A 20,870-nucleotide genomic window follows, 5' to 3' on the forward strand; every position below is an offset into this window, starting at 1 on the left:
ACCAGCCCTCTGTCCCATGTGTGTGCACGGTTGGGCTCCCCTTGCAAGGCAGTTCAGGGAAAGTTTACAATTTTTTAGTGTTACCTGGGAAGTTGTACAGACCAAGTGGGCAATTCAGCCTACAGACAAAATCAGTGGTAAAATTCTCCCTTGTTAAGACTCTATTTTAGTCTAACCTGGAATACACTAGAATTATTCAAAGCTTTGTGGAACCAGAGATTTTTTTTGAAAAGAAAAAGAAAAGACAAAAAAATCAAACAAACAAAAAAACTCAAAAAACAAAACAACCCCACCACAACACCCCCAACAGAAAAACAACCAAAGCCACAAACAAGAGAAACACAACAAAAAAAGGCAAAACAAAACCCAACTTTCTGAGAGAAATTATTTCTAATTAACTTAAGGGTATGGAATGTAACTCTTGCACACCTCTTATCCATGAGGGGATTGTAAAAAATTCCTTGGCACATAGGACTCTTTGGCACATAGGAAGTCTCATTATGGATATATTTTCAAAGGAGCTTGCTATCCCCATGTTGAGATCTATTGGGAACTCAGTCCTTCATTTTGGAGCCCAATTTTTGGTGATCTTTTTGGAAAGACGGCTGAATACAACCATGAATGTTTCCCAGTGTGCCTGTTCATGTGGCAAGTCCAAGTTTATAGGGCAGATAAACCATAGTTGCCATCAAGTTGATTGCAAGCAGTGAAATTGTCAGCTCCTGAAATAGTATAATTAATTGGAAATTAATAAATCTCATGGGGCAGGGCTACTTCTTTTTAGCAGGTTGCGTTTCACCTTTGCTGAGCTTTGTGCCTACCCCTAAGAATTTTAAAGACTCATTGAAAAAGGATGTACTGAAAGCACTGATTGTGTAATGATGCTCAGATTAAAGGGATATCATCATAAGAACTGCAGACCTGCCCTTTTAGGACTCAGCTGATAGATGGTGCAAAAGACTAAAATCATTAGGGCTGCTGCTGCTGCTGAGGTCAGGCAGGATGTTTCCAAAAGCAAATGTGCTTAGAAGATGCACTGTGGAGAAGACCTTCTAGAAACTGTCCTAATGAACCTTTCTCTAATTAGATGGTTCTCTAGAATCCCTCCTTAAGTGCAGATAAATACACAGTTCTGTCTGGCAACAAAACACTCGATATTTACCAGCATTGTTAATGATTTTAAAAGTTAATAACATGGAGCACTGAAATGCCCTGTGGCTGCTGGACTTGTGTATTGAGAGCAGACACCTAAGCATGGTGCTTAGCCAATTTCTCACTTATTTGAGTCATTTTGGGAGCTGGATGAGACACATGTGCCTTGTGGTGATCAGTTAGGTACAGCTGTTGTGCTGGGGCTGCTCTGATTGAAATGGATGTTTCTGGTACCCTGGTCTTGATCACTGATTGGGGAAGGGAAAAATGATGGAGGAGTTTCTACTGGTTGTGTTCACCTTGGGAGAAGCCCCTGGGCTGCCTCACTGCCCCAAAAATGCATAAAAGAAACCAGTGAAAGCTTCTTCCAAGGGTGAATTTAATTCCTAGGCATGGGAAAAACACCTTGCCACCTTTTAATTTCTATCCAGAGATCCTAAATGAGCCTCTCTCAGTCATAAACCTTATGCTACCTTCCCTGATTTTGCTTCCTCCTAAAAGGGTAATCTCTTATTGGTCTGATCAAAATATAAAGTGACAGTTCATTTCAGTTTAATCAGAGTAGTGGATCAAAACAACAAAAAAAAATTAGGATACAACCTTCGTTGCTTCTTCAAAGCTATTCAGTTTGGAATAATTATTCGTGGCCTGTTTGTATGGCTTCAGTTCTTGGTCATGCCAGAGAAAATCTGAACCCATAAGGAGCATATTCTCTGTATTTGACTCATATATAGACAGGATCCTATTGTTCTATTTCAGTTAAAAAAAAAAAAAAATCTTGAGCAACAACACCCAAGAGATTTCTGCTATTGCTGGAAAAAGTAAAGAAATACAAGCATTACGCATTGTCTGTTTGGCACCAGAGTTCAAGTTTTAAGTTTGAATGGATGTATAATCCTTTATGTGTATCCAGAAAGGTGCTTGCTTGACCATCTCCATTATGAAGAATGAGGCATCCCACTGGGAAGCATTGATGTACTATGGAAAGGAAATAACCAAGTTTTTTAGGTTATTCTGAGGACTAGTGGCGCATTTAGAGTTACAAAATATGCATACAGAGTCTCAGAAAAAACATATAGGTTGAGCAGGGATTTTTGTAGGTTCTCTAGTTCAAATTGTATCTCCAAGCAGGACTGTCTTCAAAATTAATTAAGCTGTTCAGAACTTTCTCTAGTGTAAAGTTTATAAAACAATATTCCTATTGTATTGGTAGCCAGATGTTGTTGGCATGTCACCCCTTTCTGAAGTGTGAGACTCCCAATAATTACATTATTCCCTATACTTGGGGCTTGTTTCCCACCCTCTGTTAGTGAAGAATGTGGGTGAAATGATGATAAATCAGAAGAGCAGTGGCATCCCCCATCTGTGTTCTCATTTGAATGAGCATGAGCACGTGGCTGACTGGAAGGGAAAGTGAGTTTATACGGGGAACAGCGGATTGACCCATCCTAGGGTGACTTTATGATGCTTGTATCCCCAATCTTCAGTTCTCTTCCTGCCGCATATTGAGTTCTGCACCTTTAAGACTGGTTCTGAGGTGAAGAGGGGGAAAAGAAGTGTGCAAAAATCTACAAAAAAGGCATTCTGAATTTGCCATCTCTTCAGAACAGTGCAAAGTTTTATTGTTTAACAGTCTTCATTTGTCATGCTTGTGAATACTTTGCCTGTTAAATAAACAGGTTTTTTTCCACTTCTCTCCAAGGAAATCTTTTCCTGAACCAGTTGGGGGAGGAGCTACTTGAACCTGCTTTCTAGAGGGACCCCTTTGGAAGTCTCCTCCCAAATTTGTCCTACACCAGTTCAACCCCCACCTACCTTGATTCTGCATTACAACTGGACTCTAAATAAATTCCATTTGGTCCCTGCCAAAGGGCTCTTAGAAAAACAAGGACCTCATAGACTGAATTCTGCAGAAGTTGTGCATGAAGTATTCCTTGATTTGTCCCAAATATAGAGCATGTATGAGGCTTGTAATAACTTAAAAGTATTTATGTTCTCTCTTCTATTCATTTCAGGGGAAGTTCTTTAAATATATCGTGGGCACGCTGTGAATTATCATAAAGTTCCAAAGGCTGGCTTGTGCTATATTGCTGTTTTATAATTGCTTCTTTCAGATTAGTGAGAATTCCCTTTCATTCATTTTTGTGTTGGACCCCTTTAAAGCAGATGTACAGTAATTTCACGATTATAAGCCGCACTGATTATTAGCCACAGGTCTGGGTGTTGGCAACATTTCGTTCTTTGTCCGTATATACGCCACACTGGATTATTAGCTGCACTTTCATTTGCAGCGAGGATCCATGTGCAACTTTCACAGAGTTGCCAATTAGTAGCAGAATCGCAGGATCACGGGGTTTACTGGCTTGGCCCTGCTTGTGGTGGCTGCCAGGGAGCGGCCCCAGCCCTGCTTGCCACCGAGAGGAGGGAGAGGGGCATGCCCGGCTGGTGCCGCCAGGAGGAGGGAGAGGGGTTTGCCCAACCAGTGCCGCCGGGAAGAGGGAGGTGCCACCGCCGTGCCCCCCGGGGCCAGGCAGCGCCGCCACTGCCTTGCCACCCGGGACTGGGCGGGCTCCGGCCCGGGGCTGCTGCTGGCTCGGACTTCCGGGTTGGGAAATTTCCAAAATTTGTTCATATATAAGCCACTCCTGAATGTACACCGCACTTCCGGTTTGGGAGCAAAATTATAGTCAAAATGGTGCGGCTTGTAATTGTGAAATTACTGTACATGAGTGAATCCCCCATTTTCCAGGACTTAGTTAGAAGTTGATATTTCTAGAGTGCTTGGTGTGAATTTGACTCTGCTCACTTGAAAGCCTGGCACTGCCTTTGGCTGGAGTGGAGAGAAGGCAGTGCTGATCATATTTGGAAATCAAACCTTTCAGAAGCCTTTCTGACTTGTGTTTACCAAAATGGTGGGTTTGTCTTTAGTTCAGTGGTAGTCACTCACTTTGGGCTTTTTTGTCAGGTAAAATCCTGATAGTGCACTGCTCTAATTTTAGGGATGTTCTTTTAGGGGAATGTGTTGAAGGGATGCTGTGTTTTAGGACCAGAAACAACAGTAAATGGAGTTATATTCAGTAATATGACATTTTATCATGCCTTTCTCTCTATTAAATGGATATAACCATTTGTTTCTGCAGTGACAGTGGTTTTAAGTAGAAAAAAAAAATCTAAACATGTTCTGTCCTGCAAGTTTTATTCCTTCATGTGCCTGTATATTTTCATGCATACTTAGCTGAAAGTGTCTCCTGAGTAACTAAGTATTTCAAGAAGTGAACAAAGCTGTCTTAACAACTTCTTTGTGGAATTGATCCTCTAAGTGCACACTTGTGGCTCTTCCTCACGCAGGTCACAGTTATTCATGTCAGCAGCACTCTCCAGGTTAGCATATTCACACAGTGAGGAGATCTGTATCCCAGATGAGATGGTAACCTGTAATCCAAGAACCACAGAAGCTTTTTCCATGGAGTTTCTGGGCTGTCTTTCCCAGAGCTGCAGCTCAATCTCCTTGTTTTCCCTGCTAGGGGAAGATCTGAGTGCTTCCTTTGGGATTCCTGTCCCTCAGAGCCTGTTTCTGTAAGCGTTGCCAAAACATCCTGTATGGCAGAGACCCCTAAAATACTGCTGATTTCCTTGGATATTTGCATTACTGAAGAGATGTGTTCTCTTATGTTTAAGGAAGCTTTAGGGAATAATAATGCAGGCTCAGATGTACCTGAGGTCACAGGGGCAGCCCCACAAAGGTTCCAACTGTGCAGTGCTTGTGACTCATTACTTCAAACATAGAAACTGTAGTTTTTGAAACATGGATTGTAACAGAGTCCAAGGAGAAAGAAACAGCAGTCTGAGAAAACACCTAGTGACTGAATTTTAGATTGTAAGCTCTTTCCCCTGGTGTGTATGAAATGCAAGAACCTGATTGTGGTTAAATCTTTCTTGCAAAGAAAATGTTTTACCCAAGCAGTGGTGCTGGAGGGATGGATGGAGTTTATAGAGCTGGGATCAAGATATAGTGAATCATTCTGGTGACCATTTCTCAGAAACAGCACTGGTCTGTTCACTTTCTGACAGGAGAAAAGCCTTATGGCACCCTAGAGTAATTTCCTTGGATTTCCTGTTTTCAGGCTCCTTTTATGAACCCAAGATTACATTAGCTACAGTTTAAAAATTATAAACAAAACCAAACCTATGACTTCTTTGGAAGACACGTGGGATTAGAGGGGTTTCATACACAATACAGTAATCCTTTTTTGGTAATAGATCTTAGAGACTTAACAGTAAGTTAATATTTGTTTCTTTGCTGTGAGTAAGATGATGCACACTTTCCTTCTTGGCAGTGTTAGTGCTGGCTAATCTATCAGCTAGGGTAGCTGATGCTCATGTCCTATATCTGCAAAAATAGCCCAAAACAAAGTAAAATAGGGTGCAACCAGCCCCAGAACATGTGTGCTCCAGGGACTGTTTGTAAAACTTCTATCCTTCCTCTTCTTCCAGTCATATGTTTTTGCTGTTTTTTCCTTTGGTTTTCAAAACATTGATGTCCCTATTGTCCAAGGAGGAAGCTCCTGCTTTGTGGTTCTGCAGCCTGCAGTGTGCTCCATGTGCCCCAACCACATGACCATAGTTCCCATTTCTAAGAAGAGAATTAAAAAATCCTGTTCCTTCTTTCTTGCAGCTCCCAAGTTCCCTCTGTTTTTATGCTGTGCTTTGGGTTAGTGTTTCAAGGGGTTGGGACAATGGACTCTTTGCAGTGCTGTGTGCATTGAAACACTGAGCAAAGCTTCAGGTGAGCAAGCAGAAGTGCAGGTTCCCATTTGGCAGAGACAAATTCCTCATTCTGTGGCTGCTGAGGGTGAGAGATGGTGCTGCCACTTCTACCCTGAGTGGCTGAGTCATATCTCTGCCCTCCCTGGGAAGGTGGCATCAGAACTGGGACTGCACTCACCTTCTGGAGAACTCAGTTATGCTAGGTCATTACTGAGTTCTGCTCTGTTCATAAAGGCTCTCTAGTTTTATAGTACAGGAAGAAAAGGGGACACCACTTATTTAGTAGGCTTTTCAAATTCTTCTTGAGCCTGAGCAGGAGTAGCTTTCTATCCTCTGCTCAATATTCTGTATCTTATGGTAATTGCAGAAGCTTTTATAGAATTGTATTTTTTATGGATCTTTTCACCTTAGCTGAAGAGCTGTAATGAATTTATTTAAACAGCCTGTAGCTGTATATATCTGTATATTAATGTATAGGTGTATGTACATGCACGTGTGTGCAATACTTTGCATATTATTACCCCCATAACAGGGTTCAACAAGCAGCATTTATTGCCATAACAAAATGTGTCTCGAGGCCCATAGGCATCTTTAGAGGCAGAAAAGGAATGAGGTCCCTACATCCAGCCAAATGGAACCTGCTAGCTGTATTGTCTACTCTGCGCAGCACTAAATATTTTTAAATAGTAATTAAAAGAAAAAAAAAGAAAAAAAAAAGTTGTTCCAGAATTTTCCTGAGTGTTTTCTTTCATGGACTCCTTTTGCTGGCATCAGCACAGGCATTTCAGTGAAGTTCATGGAGTGGCAGCAGTGTTTGTGCCTGGAGGGGGCATGAGTGTGTTTGCTGTTCAATCTCTGGGGTTCTGAGGGCACCTGGAGCTGTTCAGTGTGCTCCTCCACATCCCCTTGAGCATCTCAGCTGTGGCTCCTAGAGAAGGTTTTGGGGCCAGCAGCGCTTGGGGCCATGTGTGTTTGTAGAGGGAGATGAGCTGAGGGTGCAGGGCAGCCTCCAAGGCAGGATGAGGAACAGTTTGGCCCTTTTTGTGAGAGGGGAAAAAAGCCTTGCCCACAAATGTGCTACGGTGGAAACTGGGAGTGAGAAAGACTAATTATTGGGTTGGGTTGCCAAAAGAGAAATCCTTGTTTCCATCCCCATTTGGCACTGGTAAGGCCACGTCCATCCCAGGCACAGCAGCCCCTGCTCCCATCCCCAGCTCAGGGCAGGCTCTGCCCCTCAGAGCCCATTTTCATCATTCTTCACTCTCTGTGCAGGCTTTACCTTGTCCTTTCAGACTGCTGGTTGCAAGCACTTTGTAGCATTCTCTGTAGAGCTGGGAACACAGCATTGTGTGCTGTTGTTTCCTTTTCTGGGCTCAAGGGAAGGGAAATCCTTGGTGTGCTGCTGTGTCCATCTGGGACAAGGACAGACAAATCCTCTGCTGTGGGGGTGTTCAAAAGCTTTACTCCTGGATCAGATAACTGCCGAATGACACTTCTTTTTTTAGGTATTCCTGGTACTAAGCACTGGGGGATACTGCAGGCATTGGGAAAGCATTGTCTGAGGGAAGCCAGGAGTATTTTAAAGCACAAACATGTACCTGCTACTGTCAGATGGAGTTTCTCAGTCATTTAAAATATCACATTAATGTAAACTTGTAGATGAACCTTGGCAATTGCTTTGTTTTGCTCTGCAGGCTTCTAGTGAGTTGTTAATTACCTGGAGCTGAATGGAAGATATTTGAATGGGCAGCTGTCAAATGATGAAATTAATTTTTTTGTAATCCTGCTCATTCTATATTGCTGTATAATATGAAAATACCATACATGCATTCAGCTGGACAGAGGAACAGGGCAGCTACAATTTGGAGCTGAAAAGAAAAACAGCAACCTGTCTGACTGTTGTGCTGGGTATCCTTTAAGATATTACAGGAATACCTAGGACCCTTTAATTTGTGTTTATCTCAGATTTTACTTCTTCAGTGTGAACTTTTAATAAGTTTGACGTTTAACCTTGTAGGGACTTGGTCTTTCTTTAGCTGTCACTTCGTTTTCATGTACTTCTCTCCCCCTCAGCTTGCCATGCAGCACTTGTGTAGTGATTACCTAATGCTGCAGTTTCCCTCCTACTCAGGTGGAGATCCCTACATTTCTGCAATGCTGCCGTCCTTATTCCACACTGGGGCTATAAGTCCCGAGGATGAGAGATGGTGAGCCTATGTACTGACTCCAAAATCCTGCTTTCCTCTCCTAAATCAGGCTGTGCTTTAACTGCAAGTGCCTTTGTTTGGATATGCTTAATTGCAGCCTGCACTTCACAGGGATATGTACAATTCTGACAGAATGACTAAAAGCCTCCAGAGTTAGTCAGCCTGATCTGTGAGTCACTTATCACCAATATTCAGCCTACTGATTCCCCAGCAGCAGAGAAGGGAATCCCAAAGAAGGCTCAGTTTGACACACACATCAGTGTCAGGTGGGCCCCCTCTGAGTTTTCCCCATCTCTCTCCACAGTCTTGCATGCAGAATGTTTCCTCCCCAGAGGATGCAGTCCTTTTCCTGCATCCAGAGACTGGGCACAGCTCATCAGTGATGGCTGGCAATACTTGCCCTGAGGGCTGGGGAGTTTCTGCTGACCCCATCCCCTCCTGCTTTGCACAAGACTCTTCAGGGGTCAACCCCTGGCAAGGCAAGGGCAGCAAATTTCTGAATCCAGCTCCCATTTTACTGCCAGAGCCAGTGCAGGCCATGCAAGGCTGAGGAGCAAAGCCCTCTGGCCAGCAAGCTGAGAGTGGGAGGGGTACCCTGGTGGCAGGCAGCGAGCTGGAGGCTGCAGGGGTGGACCAGGACTAAAGGAAACGTCCTGATCCATGATTTGTCACTAACCAGTGTCTCTCTTGTTCTCTTGTCTTCCCCAGGAACGAGTGGAGTATCTCTTTCTCATAATTTTTACAGTGGAAGCATTTTTAAAAGTAATAGCATACGGACTTCTCTTTCACCCCAACGCTTACCTCCGCAATGGCTGGAATTTACTAGATTTTATAATTGTGGTAGTAGGGTGAGTACCAACAGCTTGTTTTCCAGGGCACTGTCCTCACGGGGATGCTGGCAGCCTTTGGGAGCAGAGGGTGGGTGAATGCTCTGTTACAGATGGGTGATGGTAGACACTGCTGCCCGTCCTGTTCCTCTGACAAACAGCTCTGATGGTTTGCAAGGCAGGGAAACTAAACTGCTCCTGGGAACAGGGGCAAAAAGAGAAAGCAGTCCAAAGCTGTTGGGTGAAGCAAATTGCCTGAATGCGCTTAACTGCAAGAAAATGCATTTGTTTTTAAATCTGTATTTTTTTTAAAAATAACATCTAGTTAATCCCTTAATTAAGATGAAGAGCTTGATGACACATAAATTCTGCCATCTTGTGCACTTTTGTTGATGTTTCTCATTCTGAAAGATGGAAGAAAAATTTAAATCCAGGTTTTCCTACTTACAAACAAAAACAAGTTCCTCAGTTAAATTGCACTGCTCAGCTGGTGATTCCAACACTTCCAATTTTGACCCTTTTAATCTTTTAACCTTTTTAAAGACTACTTTTACTATTGTAGATGAAATTGCCACTTTGAGCAGCAACCTTTCTAATTCTCTTATTCCTCCCCATGTTTTTCAAACTTGGCATTTAATTTATTTGAATGAAAGCAACATAATACACCTTGTGCTTTTTCCTCCTAAGGGTTAGAGATAGGCAAAGGGTTGGAATTGTAGTTGTTGAAGGGAAGAAGTGAAAGATAAACTACCTCTGAATACAAAGGGAACAAGGATTTCTTTGCCTGAATAATTTGTCCCATCCTCCCACCACTTCATTGTTAGAGAGTTTCATCACCCACCAAAACCTGGAGTCTTTTCACCTCTTTACCAAGGAAACCTGTCAGTAGCTCCTAGGGAAAACATCAAAAGGGACAGTCCTGGTCATCAAAACCCCTCATGATTTCTGCCCCAAACCAATCCACCTTCCTGACAATTTTTGTGGTGACCCCAAAATATTTAATCAGCAAACTGCTGTGTGCTTCCCAATACCTCCCACTTGCCGTCACCATGGGGAAGAGTGGGTGGAAGGAGAATTCCCAGTGAAGGGGAGGGAGAACAGGCTGAAACCTATTCTTAGTCTCAGGACCTCTCTGCCTCCCTCCATGTGGGCATAAAGCTTCTCCTGACAGCAGTGCCCACTGTGCTTCTCCTTTTTTCCTACCCGCAGACAGAGGATCCCACAGCACACCAGTGCCTGAAAACTGGAAAATCCCCACCCCCTCCCCTGGCATTGATGTCCAATTCCATCACTGGTTCTGCCTTTGAATGCCCTCAGATAGCTCACATTGCCTAAGTTGAAGAAGGATGGAAGAAAAAAACTCCAGTGAATGTGATGATTCCCTTTTTATTTTGATGAGAAAGAGGCATTTTGAAGAGAGGACACATTGCCTCCTCTTTTTCCATTGGATGTGAGAGAGCAGGACTCCAGGAATCACAGAGCAGCACAATATCTAGTTTAAGTACAGTCCTTTTCAATTTTCCTACTAGGGCAGTTAATCAGCAGGATGATATTCAGGCTGAAATTAATTCCCTTGCCAATAACAGAAGCTGCAGCTCTCAGCTCTTGTATCTGCTTTTGCCTCCAGCAGCTCTCAGTCACTAGACGGGGAACAAAAAATGCAACTGGGGAAGGATTACATGAGTATAGTAAACATGGCCAAGATTCCAAGGTCTCTGTGAAATGGTAACAATCTCAAGTGATAGATTCCGCTTCAAGGCCAGATGGGTTCCTTTGATGTTTATCTGTTTAAAGTCACTGGTGCAGCACCAGCCTAGGCTGCTGTGCTGCTTTTCCTCTCCACAGCCCCTCTGAAAAGCCTGCTTGGTGACAGCATCTGTTCCTCTCCTGCCCAGTCTTCTTTTCCTACGGGCTGTCTGAAACCCCTCAGTGACTTTATGTTTAAACTTCATGTATTTGAATATTTTGCCAGGAAGGAAACCCCATGGAAAAGGTTTAAAATAAATTTTGAAGAGAGAGAGGAAGGAGGAAGGAAGGAAGTGCTGATAACATTTCCTTGTGGTGCCTTTTTCTGCTTATTGATAGCGCTATTGGAGAAAACTGAATCATTTGGAGACAGCTGGGACAGAGGACAGAGATTTATTTGGTGTGTAGGGCAAAGAATGGTGCAACTGAGGGAATTGCCATTTGTGCTTGCTCTGCCTTACCAATTATCTTCATTTTCAATGATGACTGCCCTAGCTGCAAAACACAGGCTAGGTGGGCAGCACTTCTTCGAGTGCTGTTGCAAGTTAAAGGAGAGAAAAAAAAACAAAGACATGGTTTAGATCTTTCTAATCCACCTCTACTCAGTTCACCACATATAACTTCAATAGAAAATAGCACACCTGGCTACCTTAAAATGAACAACATTTTCCAGTGGAGTACAAGGAAAATGGACATGTGTTGGACCAGGTATAAATTTCAGTCACAATTCCTGCAGAAAATGTTTATAACTGTGCCTGTATACTTTCCCCTGCCTTCTGTAGATTTGCTCCCTGGTATCCAAAGGGATTTTTGAGTCAGTGATTCTAACAAGGCCATAGGAATATGCAACAGCAGCAGAGGGAAGCACTGAACACAAGTGCTGTGTTTTCTGGTGAAAGGATGCACTTTAGACTGTAGGCTTGTAGCATCTTATCATTCTTGAAGTGTGGGAGACCTGCTTATTCATCAACTGTGTCTTAGAGCTTGAATTTGGCTTCTCTTTAAATAGCCTGTGAACTTGCTGCAGCAGCATTTTAAATGTTGCTTTGAAAAATGTCTGGGCGAGGTATCAATCAGAAGCTCTACAAACATTATTAATTAATAGCAAAGACCCCTGAGCTGCTCAGTGAGACACAACCCACAAACACTAATGGCTAGGCAAATTGTCTCCTACTTCCTTCATTTTTGCTGTTCTTCTTTTGGAAAACACTAAAGATGTGCCTTGATATTAGGAAATTTCTCTTGAGAGAAGACCAGCTTGACAGTATTGTGAAGGAAGAGTATCTGTCTTTCCTGGCAGTGCTGTGGTCTGTCTGCCAAGCACAGTCATTCTCCAAGGACCTGTAACTACTGCCAGAAAAAAAAGGTGGTGTAATTTGAAAGGCAGTATTATGGTCTTAGTTGGGAAGGGTGAGCAGTGAAGATATTTGGACAAGATCTGAAGTGAGAGCAGACAGGAAAATGTGGTCACAGTTTATTTCTTTCTGAAGGCCTGTGAGGAGTTTCTAGAGGGCAGATCTGAACATTTTCCCATCACAAATCACAGGTGAACAGTGAAACACGGTGGAAAAAACCCTTTGTGTTTTACTTTTTTTTTATACCTAAGAGGATTTTTTTCAGCTATGTTTTTCTGCTGACTTTTTACCTTAGAAATACCAAGTCCTCTGTTCTCTTTGTATATTTTGGAGGCCCTTGACAAGCTCTTTTTTTATGCTATAAAAATCACAGTGTACTCTCCACAGAGGAAGACATGAAGAGCAGGTTACAACCTTATCATGCTGCTGCTGGGGTCATTAGCAAAGTGAAAATCTTTTTGATATATCAAATGTCAAAAGGGAAATAGAAAAATAGAAGAAAAACAACCAAATGAAGCTAACTTCTTACTTCACAGGAAAATGTAAAAATCTCCAAACAAAGCATGGAGCATGTCCATACATGCATGTGATAAAAATTTGGTTTTCTGCTCTTACAGTTCATGTCTGTCAGATGAATTTAGTTAAGGTGTGGTCATGTCACAAGAGAAATTCAGAAATCAAGGTGATGCTAATTTTGCTTCATCGTGGAAAGTACAATATCCAAATGAAAATAGGGCATGGATTTAGGCTGGCAGAAACAAGTAAGGTAGAAGGAAATAAGGTTGATAAGGTTTTAGAGGAGGGGGTGTTTAATGGTGAGATTTTCAGTGAGCAAAAGAGATTAGCTCTGTTGCTCTTTTTGTCAGCAGAGTGTTCTCTCACCCTATGCTTGGAGCATGCTAACCACCTACTGATAAGGAGCAGCACCTTGCTCCACCATACCTGCTGAAAACTTCCCCAAAAATGTTTTCATCAAACTGCAGAATTTCCTATGCAAATGTAAGATAGCAGGGCTCTGGCCTCATCTTTTGTATCAGCAGTTTAACATCCATCTGGCTGTTTGAGTCTCAGAAAACAATTCGCTGCAAAAACGAAGAGAAACAGCTCATGGGTGTCTGTTTGAGGGGGATGGTGAGGACAAAGAATCGACAAGATGAACTCTGAATTTGAAGAGTAGAGTAGAGATTCAATAGGCCACACTGGGCACAGTCTAGACCCCAATACAAAGGGCAAAGAGAGTGAAATGCATGAGAGAAATAAGAAGTTGTAATGCATTAGTAAAAAGCAGGATTAGTACAGGGAAGATATTAAGCATGGAGTAAATGCATTAAAGCAGGATTAGCAGGAGTAATGCAATTCAGGTTTAAATGTAGGTTTTTAAATGAGGAGCAGCAGGAGTTAGTGCAAATCATTGCTGAAGTGCAGAAGCAGATGACTGTGGGTACCTCACAAGAGCACGTTTGGCATGTGCTGGAGCACAGAAATGAGGCCAGCTGGGCTGCAGTGGGCTGCCCTGGTCTGGGAAGGCAGGCTCTGTCCCCGGAGCAGGGAGCTGTCCTGCTGGGTGGGTTTCTGCTCCTCCTCAACTGATTTGGGGCACGGCTTGGGCAGCAGAGTTTTAGAGCAGTCTGGTGTGCTCACTGTCCAAGTGGCAGCCTTGGTTCCCAGTACCAAGAGCTGCTCTTTGAGAAAACGTGGGGCCAGTGAAAATGGGGATCAGGAAAATGGACCCTCGGTTTTGCACAGTTGCTGACTCAGAGCTCTCTGAGATTCCTAGTCTTGGAGAATGAAAAACAGCATTAGAAGACTTTTTGTAGTGAATTCTTTCTCCTTTAGGGGATCCCAGGAGACTGGGACTGTTGTATAGGAACGTCACTCATCACCTGTTAGGGGAATTCTGTGGACTAGGAAGATAGAAATTTTTGAATGTGAAACAGAGCACATTGCTAGAGCTTAATCAGTCGCTTACTGAAAACATGTTAGGCCAAATTTGACATGCAGTGTTTCTATTATGGGGACCAGCAGATAATTGCAGCTGTATGGTTTGTGTACACAGCTCAAGAAATACATATATTCCAGTAATTCCCCTTCTTTGCATCAACCCTTGTTTGTCCCTCTCTCTGTGATATCTATAGTCAATGCAGTATTTCTCATAGGCTCTGTTTTTGTCTCCTCTGCATCCTGCTTCTGCAACACCTACAAGCTCAGCATCCAACCTCCTCACACACAGTTTTTCCCATGCTTATTACCTAGTTGTTAAATCTTTCTGTGGTGCTTGAAGTTCAGGCTTTGAATAGATACAGTTAGGAGCTTCTCAGTCACAGCTGACAAGTTTTATAAGACTCTCAATGTGAATTAAAAAAAAAAAACAACAAAAAAACCCCCCCACAAAAACAAAAAAAAAAACCCAAAAAAACCCCAACAAAACCCCAAAACCTTTTAAAGTAAGGAATTTCACATTTGCGGTCCTCTAATCCACTTTTTTTTTTTTTTTTTTTTTTTTTTTTGTGGATTTAGTGCTGGGGGAATAGATGTTTCAGTAAATGCATCTTCATTTTAATATCCAGGGCCAGCTCCCTGTGTTTGGGACCTGTCAGTAAGATTTATCTGTGAACTACAGGCTCTGGAGCTCCTTGTTAAGCCATCAGCCAACTCAGCCTCCTCAGCCTCTGCCTGCCCCATGGTCTGGGGGCTCTGTGCAATGTGCCAGCTGGGATATGGATGAGATCCTGGCAGGGCACCACAGCCTGCAAAGCCTGTGAGAAACCTCTGCTGTATCCAGGCCTCTCCATCTGGACTGGCTCATCCCAGCAAGTTTCCTTCAAGTTGTCTGTGGTGCCTCCACGGCACCCTATGGGCCAAGGGGTCTCTGCCACTCTGCCTTATTTACAGAGTGCCAAACATCCATTTAGGCTGGAACAGCTTTTAACCTCTGCTCAATTTGGCTGGGTTCAAGCTGAGGATTTCAGGGCTGAAAGCAATATCATTAGCAAATTCATGAGCAATCCGTCCTCCCCCAAAAGTACTAATGTTTTACCAGAAAAATGGAAGCTGCTTCCTGAAAGCTAATTTATTAAATCAAGTTCTTATTAACAGATAGGGTGAGCCTTCAGGTTTTTTACAGAAGAACATTGCCTTTTCTTTCTTGTTCTGCCTTTTCAAATGCATTCTGAGTAAGACATCTCCTTAAAGCATCTACTCCTAAGAGCCAAGATAAAACATTAAGGCTGGTATAATAAAATATTCTAATAATAAAAGACTCCCATAGTTTTGCACTCTCTTAGCCAGTGCATCAGGGGATTTGCAAGTGGATCCACAAGCACACAGTGTGAGCATGCACTCCTTTATCTACAAACTTGTCCTCTGAAGGGTCCTCGAGTTTACACCCAGTTCTACCTGCAGTGCCATTGGTGAATCTTAATTCTTTGTAAAAGGTGACAGATAATTAATGGCTGGATGATCTTCTTCCCCAAGGTGGACTGTTGGTTAATAAAGACAGCCATGTGTTGGTAGCCCACAGCTGGCTGCAAGGAGCCATGGAGGAGGAGCTTTTTGATATGTTTATGTTTGCTCCAGAAACAAGTGCTTCGCAAATGGTATAGACATCAGCAATAGGCTGCTGCATATGGGAAGAGTCTGTCTCTCCTCCACCATGTGTGAGTGCTGAGAGAGGTGTGACACACTTCACAGCTCTGGGAGGTACTTTGGGTGAGATGCTGGTGATGATCTCTGTTCCTGCTCAGCCCAAGCCTTGCTGTCTGCCTACAGATTGTCTCCTCTTTCCTTTTGCAGGCTTTTTAGTGCAATTTTAGAACAAGCAACCAAAGCAGACGGGGGGAATTCGATAGGAGGAAAAGGTGCCGGATTCGATGTCAAGGCGCTGCGGGCGTTCCGAGTGCTGCGTCCTCTGCGGCTGGTGTCCGGAGTTCCCAGTGAGTAATGCCATGGTGCTCCTGTCTGCTGTGGGACATGGGGCCGTGTCTGTAACAGGCTTGAACATGGAGCATGACACAGGTTGTTTTTGGTGTGTGGGGAAGACTTGTTTCCAATGTGTGTATTCATGATAAACGTGGTACTAACCACAGCATGGAACTGAAAAGGAATGGAAGTCTTATGGTGTGTCAGCCTGATTGTGCAATCTTTTTAGCTTATGAGAGGGGAATATCCAGGATCCTTGTCATTTCAAGCATAAAATCCTTTAAATTACTGTGAAATCGTAGTGAAGTTTTGATATTATAAATTCTTGACTGTGATGGGAATTCTGTGTGGTCATGCGTGTTGATTTTGGAGCAGAGGAACTTTTTCATTAAAATTGCATGTTTTTTCTTTGCATGTAGTGTTGAGATCATGAGAACAGGGAACAATTTAGAAGCAACAGAATACAGGGCAATGACACCTTCACATTCTGTATTAGTCTGATTTGCTTAAATTATTTGTAATGCCTCTGAGAAAGTCCTCAAGCAGCCTTCGATATTCTTCCATCCGTTTTCTTGTTTACAATGCAGTTATGAGTAACTAAATCTGGTAGTTCCATTGTGGAGGTGGAGTATGGATATGACAATGTGGGAAAATTTTATCAATTGTCTTGAGTTTGTTATGGATGGTACCTGTTTAACTTCTGGAGAGAGAGGTGGTTGAGCACTGCCATTGGTTTCCATGATTATGGCAAAGAGAGATGTAGTGAGCAGAAGAGGAGTTAATCTTCTCCAGAATAGCTGCAGGGAGCACTTGGTTTATTTTTATTAGAGGATCTTGCTGGATGGGTACCTTAAAGTGCTTCTAACCTTGGTCATGGAAAACCCTTGAGTCCAGTTGCAATAAACTCTGATATCAGCTGTTGTGGTGCAGGCTGAGCTTGGTGGCTGTGTGCTTGCTGCTCTGGGAGGATTTGAGGAAGCTGACACAGCTCGTATCCATATGCACAAATGATCTTGATCCCAGCATAGACTATCTAACAGTCCATTTGTGGCTTTTCTCATCAAGGAGTGTTTAATTTGTACCAGAACGGAACCAGAGAGCCTGGTCCAGACTAATAAATGCTTGGTCTAGGCAACAAAATGCTAGTGCAGTGTGAAGCAAGCAAACCATCCACCTCACCTGACAGATACCCTGCATTAATCTTTCTGGTTTTGACTAGACACATATTTCTTAAGCCAGGCTTCCTTGGGGCCAGTGTGTGGCTTTAAAAAGCCTACTGAGGTCTGTAATGCAGCCTCAATCTTGACTGGGCATTTTTTAATTGTACAAATGCCTGTTGTTTAGACTGGAAGAGATGTTATCACATCCATATGTATTAGAGTGTAACTTTTCTCAGGAGGCTTTTTAGATAGGATTGCCTAAGATAACCATAAATAGGATTACACATTACAGGATTGCTTTCTTCAGTTTAGTGCAGAGTTTCAGAAGTCAAGTCTCAGGTCCCATTCAATTTCTGTCTCTGAGGCAGTGGGTGAGTTACCAACATTGCACTTACAGTGTTTTGCCATCTATAAAGAAATGTTTTTTGCTTCCTTGCCCTTCCAAAAAGATTTTCCCCTGTAAGGGAAAAACTTGTGCAGGTTTGTCCTAAAATTCCATTAATGAATTACACACTGCAATTCCTTCTCACTTACAGACTCTGTATGGAAGCAGATCTCCTTTATTAAGAGGGGATCCTCTGGGGCACTGGCAGCCACCTTCTGCATGGGAATTCCAACATCTGCTGCTTGGCTTGAGGTCCAGATCTAACTACCACTATTTGGGAAAAAAGTGTGTAAAGCACAATGATTCCTATAAAACAAATTTGGGAAACATATGGTGAATTTTTTGCATGCAAATCTTAAACTCATTAGGATTGGTCTTGAGAAATAGTTTGTCTGAGTTGGAGAGATTGGCTTGCAGCATGGAATATTTTTTTTTTCTGAGTCAAAAGTAGTTTACATGGATTTTTTTTTTCTCTCTGGCTCAATCCATAGGAAATAATCCAATTTAAGAGGGACATGTTTTGTATTCAGGTTTGTGCATTTAAAGACCTGTCTCACCATATAGAGAGTTTGCACATAAGATTGATTTGAGGTGGGGGAAGGACATACTAATTGCTCTCTGAAGTGAATCACTGGTGTCTGCATTTTGCAGATGGAGAACTGGAAACAAAAGTTCAAGATTTAACACTTCCAGAAGTGGCTTCTAATTATTTATGTGTCCTATTGGCTGGACATTTAGGTCAACAATCCAACAGCTTCAGATAGAGGGATAGAGGATGTTAGGAGCTCACAATCCTTTTTTTCCAAGTGCCATGCATGCCGAATTCCTGGGACTTGGCTGTCTCTTGCCAGTAAACATCTCGACCAAGAAATGGGGAGCTGCCCAGTGCAGTAAGTGGCTCATGTGCAAGCAAAACTGGCGCACCCACGGGCAGACAAGCAAAAAGGTGCCTTTGACAATCTTTGTTGGAATCAAACTGTCCAAAGCCCCAGATTATGCTAGTGCCTCCTAAAATCAAAAGGGTTTCAGATCAGGAATTCAACAAAGCCTGAAGACTGCATCTGGAGGACAGTCGTAGGAACATCAATATTTCATAATCTCTAAGAGAACAGATGACACTTTTATGCTTTGTGGTTATATGGACATTCACAAGACCACTGTCATAAGGAAGAAAATAGACATTTTGTTCAAAAGATAAGACAGACTTTTTTTTATCCATGTCACAAAAAAGAACTGTGCTACCATGGGAGAAGCTTTCAAAGGCGCTGAATTCAAAGTCTTTGGGTTCCCAGTACAATTTTAAAAAACAGTGTTAAGTATTTACACATTTCCAAGAAATTCCTTTGGAATCAATTTGGTTTGGTTTAAGGCATTTTTGTGTGTTAGATTTTTTTTTAAAGTAGTTTGAGTTTTTTTCCAGAAAACTTTTTTTTTTTTTTTTTTTTTTTTTTTTTTTTTTTTTTTTTTTTCTCTTTGAGTGAGAGGTACAGTTCTTATGGTGACTGTGTGAGGTATATGGCAGACCAGTAAATTAGATACTTCCCACAGCTGTCATCCCAGTGCTAGCACTTGCTTTGTGCATAATGAGTTTCTGAGCTAATTAAGCAAACTTTTTTTCCCCACCACTTTTTTTGAAGTTCTACTTCTTTTGGAGAAATCATCCAGACTCCGTGCTTCTAGCCTGCATTAATGTGTAGATAAATTGTGATTTTTTTGCAAAGTACATGTATGATTTAGGTTTCATGGAAGTCACTTGGAAGCACTTGATATTATTGATACATAGGCCAGATTGCACTGTTCAGCTGTTCTCTTGCTTTCTTATTAACACATTCATGCAGTGCACACTTTATTTTGGTTGCTGAAAGAACTTTACTACTGGAATACCAAAACAGTCTTCTTGCAAGGAAAACTTCACAGATGTTTTAGAGCACCTGTCTCAGTGTGTGGCATTAAGATCAATCCAGTGGTTTGAGAAAGGAGAGGGAAGGAAAACAACTCCCTTGATGGACATAAGTAGACAAGTGTAAAATCAGCATGTCTACCTAAACTTAATCACTTTAGTGTCTTGGAAACTTAGCCAGTGTCTCCTTTGGCAGGAACATAAAGCATTGTGAAGCTTTCTAGGGACAGAATGAAGTCAGCCTTTTGTGCTGAGGGTTTGCTGTTGATTACTCTTCCCTCTTGGTTTTTATGTTATTACATACCTTAAAACTTGTTTGAGACATTTTGTGCTTCAGGAGGACAAAAAGAAGCATCCAGTTGGGCAATGAAGAAACATGATCCAATTAAAAAGAAAATCGCTCCTGGCTATTAGAAAGGGCAATGAGTTACTCCTACACATGATAGCTCATGCCTTTTTAACTTAATAAATTCCATTTCTATCACCTTTATTCCTGCTACTCAATTAGACCACCTCATACATTCTGTTCATTCCCTTTATGTTGTACTTTGTCTTAATGTAACTGTGTTTTTGCCACTGGTTATTGTCTATCTGATATTTGCCAGAATTTATAAGCCCTTCTAGAAAATTTGGAAGTCATGTGATTGGAGTAGCTGCTGTGCTCCATATCTGTGTTTGGAACAAAATCCTCTGCTGACAACACAGATTTATATGGGCAGAATACCCTGCTGTTCCACTGGAACAAAAACTTGCCATAACGTCAATTTTTAATTATTTATTTATTTTTAAGCCACAGAAAGGTAAGCCTGTGATGTGCTCAGGGTTCACTGTAGTCCTGTAGTAGGAGAGTTACTCAGAGGCAGTGCAGGTACCTCTCTAGCACCTGTAGTTCCATGGTCTGCTGGAGATGCAACAATTATATAATAGGGAAAGAGAAAAGGACCTAAGCCAAGCCCTCCTCATGACAATCTCCTCTTGTCAGTGACAGGCAACTGGCAGAGTACATTTTTGAGTTAAATTAATTAAGACCAGAATTTTCATGCGTGAAACACATACTTTTTCAAAATTATACTTAAGTCCATGATTAGTCTGAGTTTATGAGAAAATTGGGCACCTTCAGACAAGGTGGATGAAAAATTTAGGGATTTTTAGATTTTGATCTGTCTCATTGCAATTAGTAATCTGCCCTGAAATGCTTTTTGAAAATGTATAGTGCTTTCTGAGTCTCAGCAGTGTTCTCTACCCCGTATTTATTGCTGTTTTCTCAGGGCCACAGTCATCTTCTGTCCTTATCCCAAAGTCTCTGGCACTGGCAAAGTCACCAGTTGCCTTTTTTGTTAATTTGCCACTTTAGCACATGTAGATGAAGCAAGGAAATCACAGGTGTGATAGGACTAGATTTTTTCCTGTCTAGGTGTTTTTGTGTGTGGGACAGCCTAAATACATTGTGTGT

At 42.2% G+C, this 20,870-nt stretch overlaps 1 protein-coding gene across 1 annotated transcript in view; it reads left to right on the forward strand.

The window, feature by feature from the left end:
• The window catches only part of CACNA1C (calcium voltage-gated channel subunit alpha1 C), a 384,464-nt gene that overhangs the window by 197,683 nt on the left and 165,911 nt on the right, over positions 1–20,870 (forward strand). Inside the window, 2 exon segments of the mRNA XM_033057464.2 lie at positions 8,835–8,974; positions 15,847–15,986. Coding sequence (XP_032913355.1) covers positions 8,835–8,974; positions 15,847–15,986 — 280 coding nt within the window.

The sequence above is a fragment of the Catharus ustulatus genome, chromosome 4, assembly GCF_009819885.2.
Source record: "Catharus ustulatus isolate bCatUst1 chromosome 4, bCatUst1.pri.v2, whole genome shotgun sequence".
In the NCBI taxonomy this organism is placed as follows: domain Eukaryota; kingdom Metazoa; phylum Chordata; class Aves; order Passeriformes; family Turdidae; genus Catharus; species Catharus ustulatus.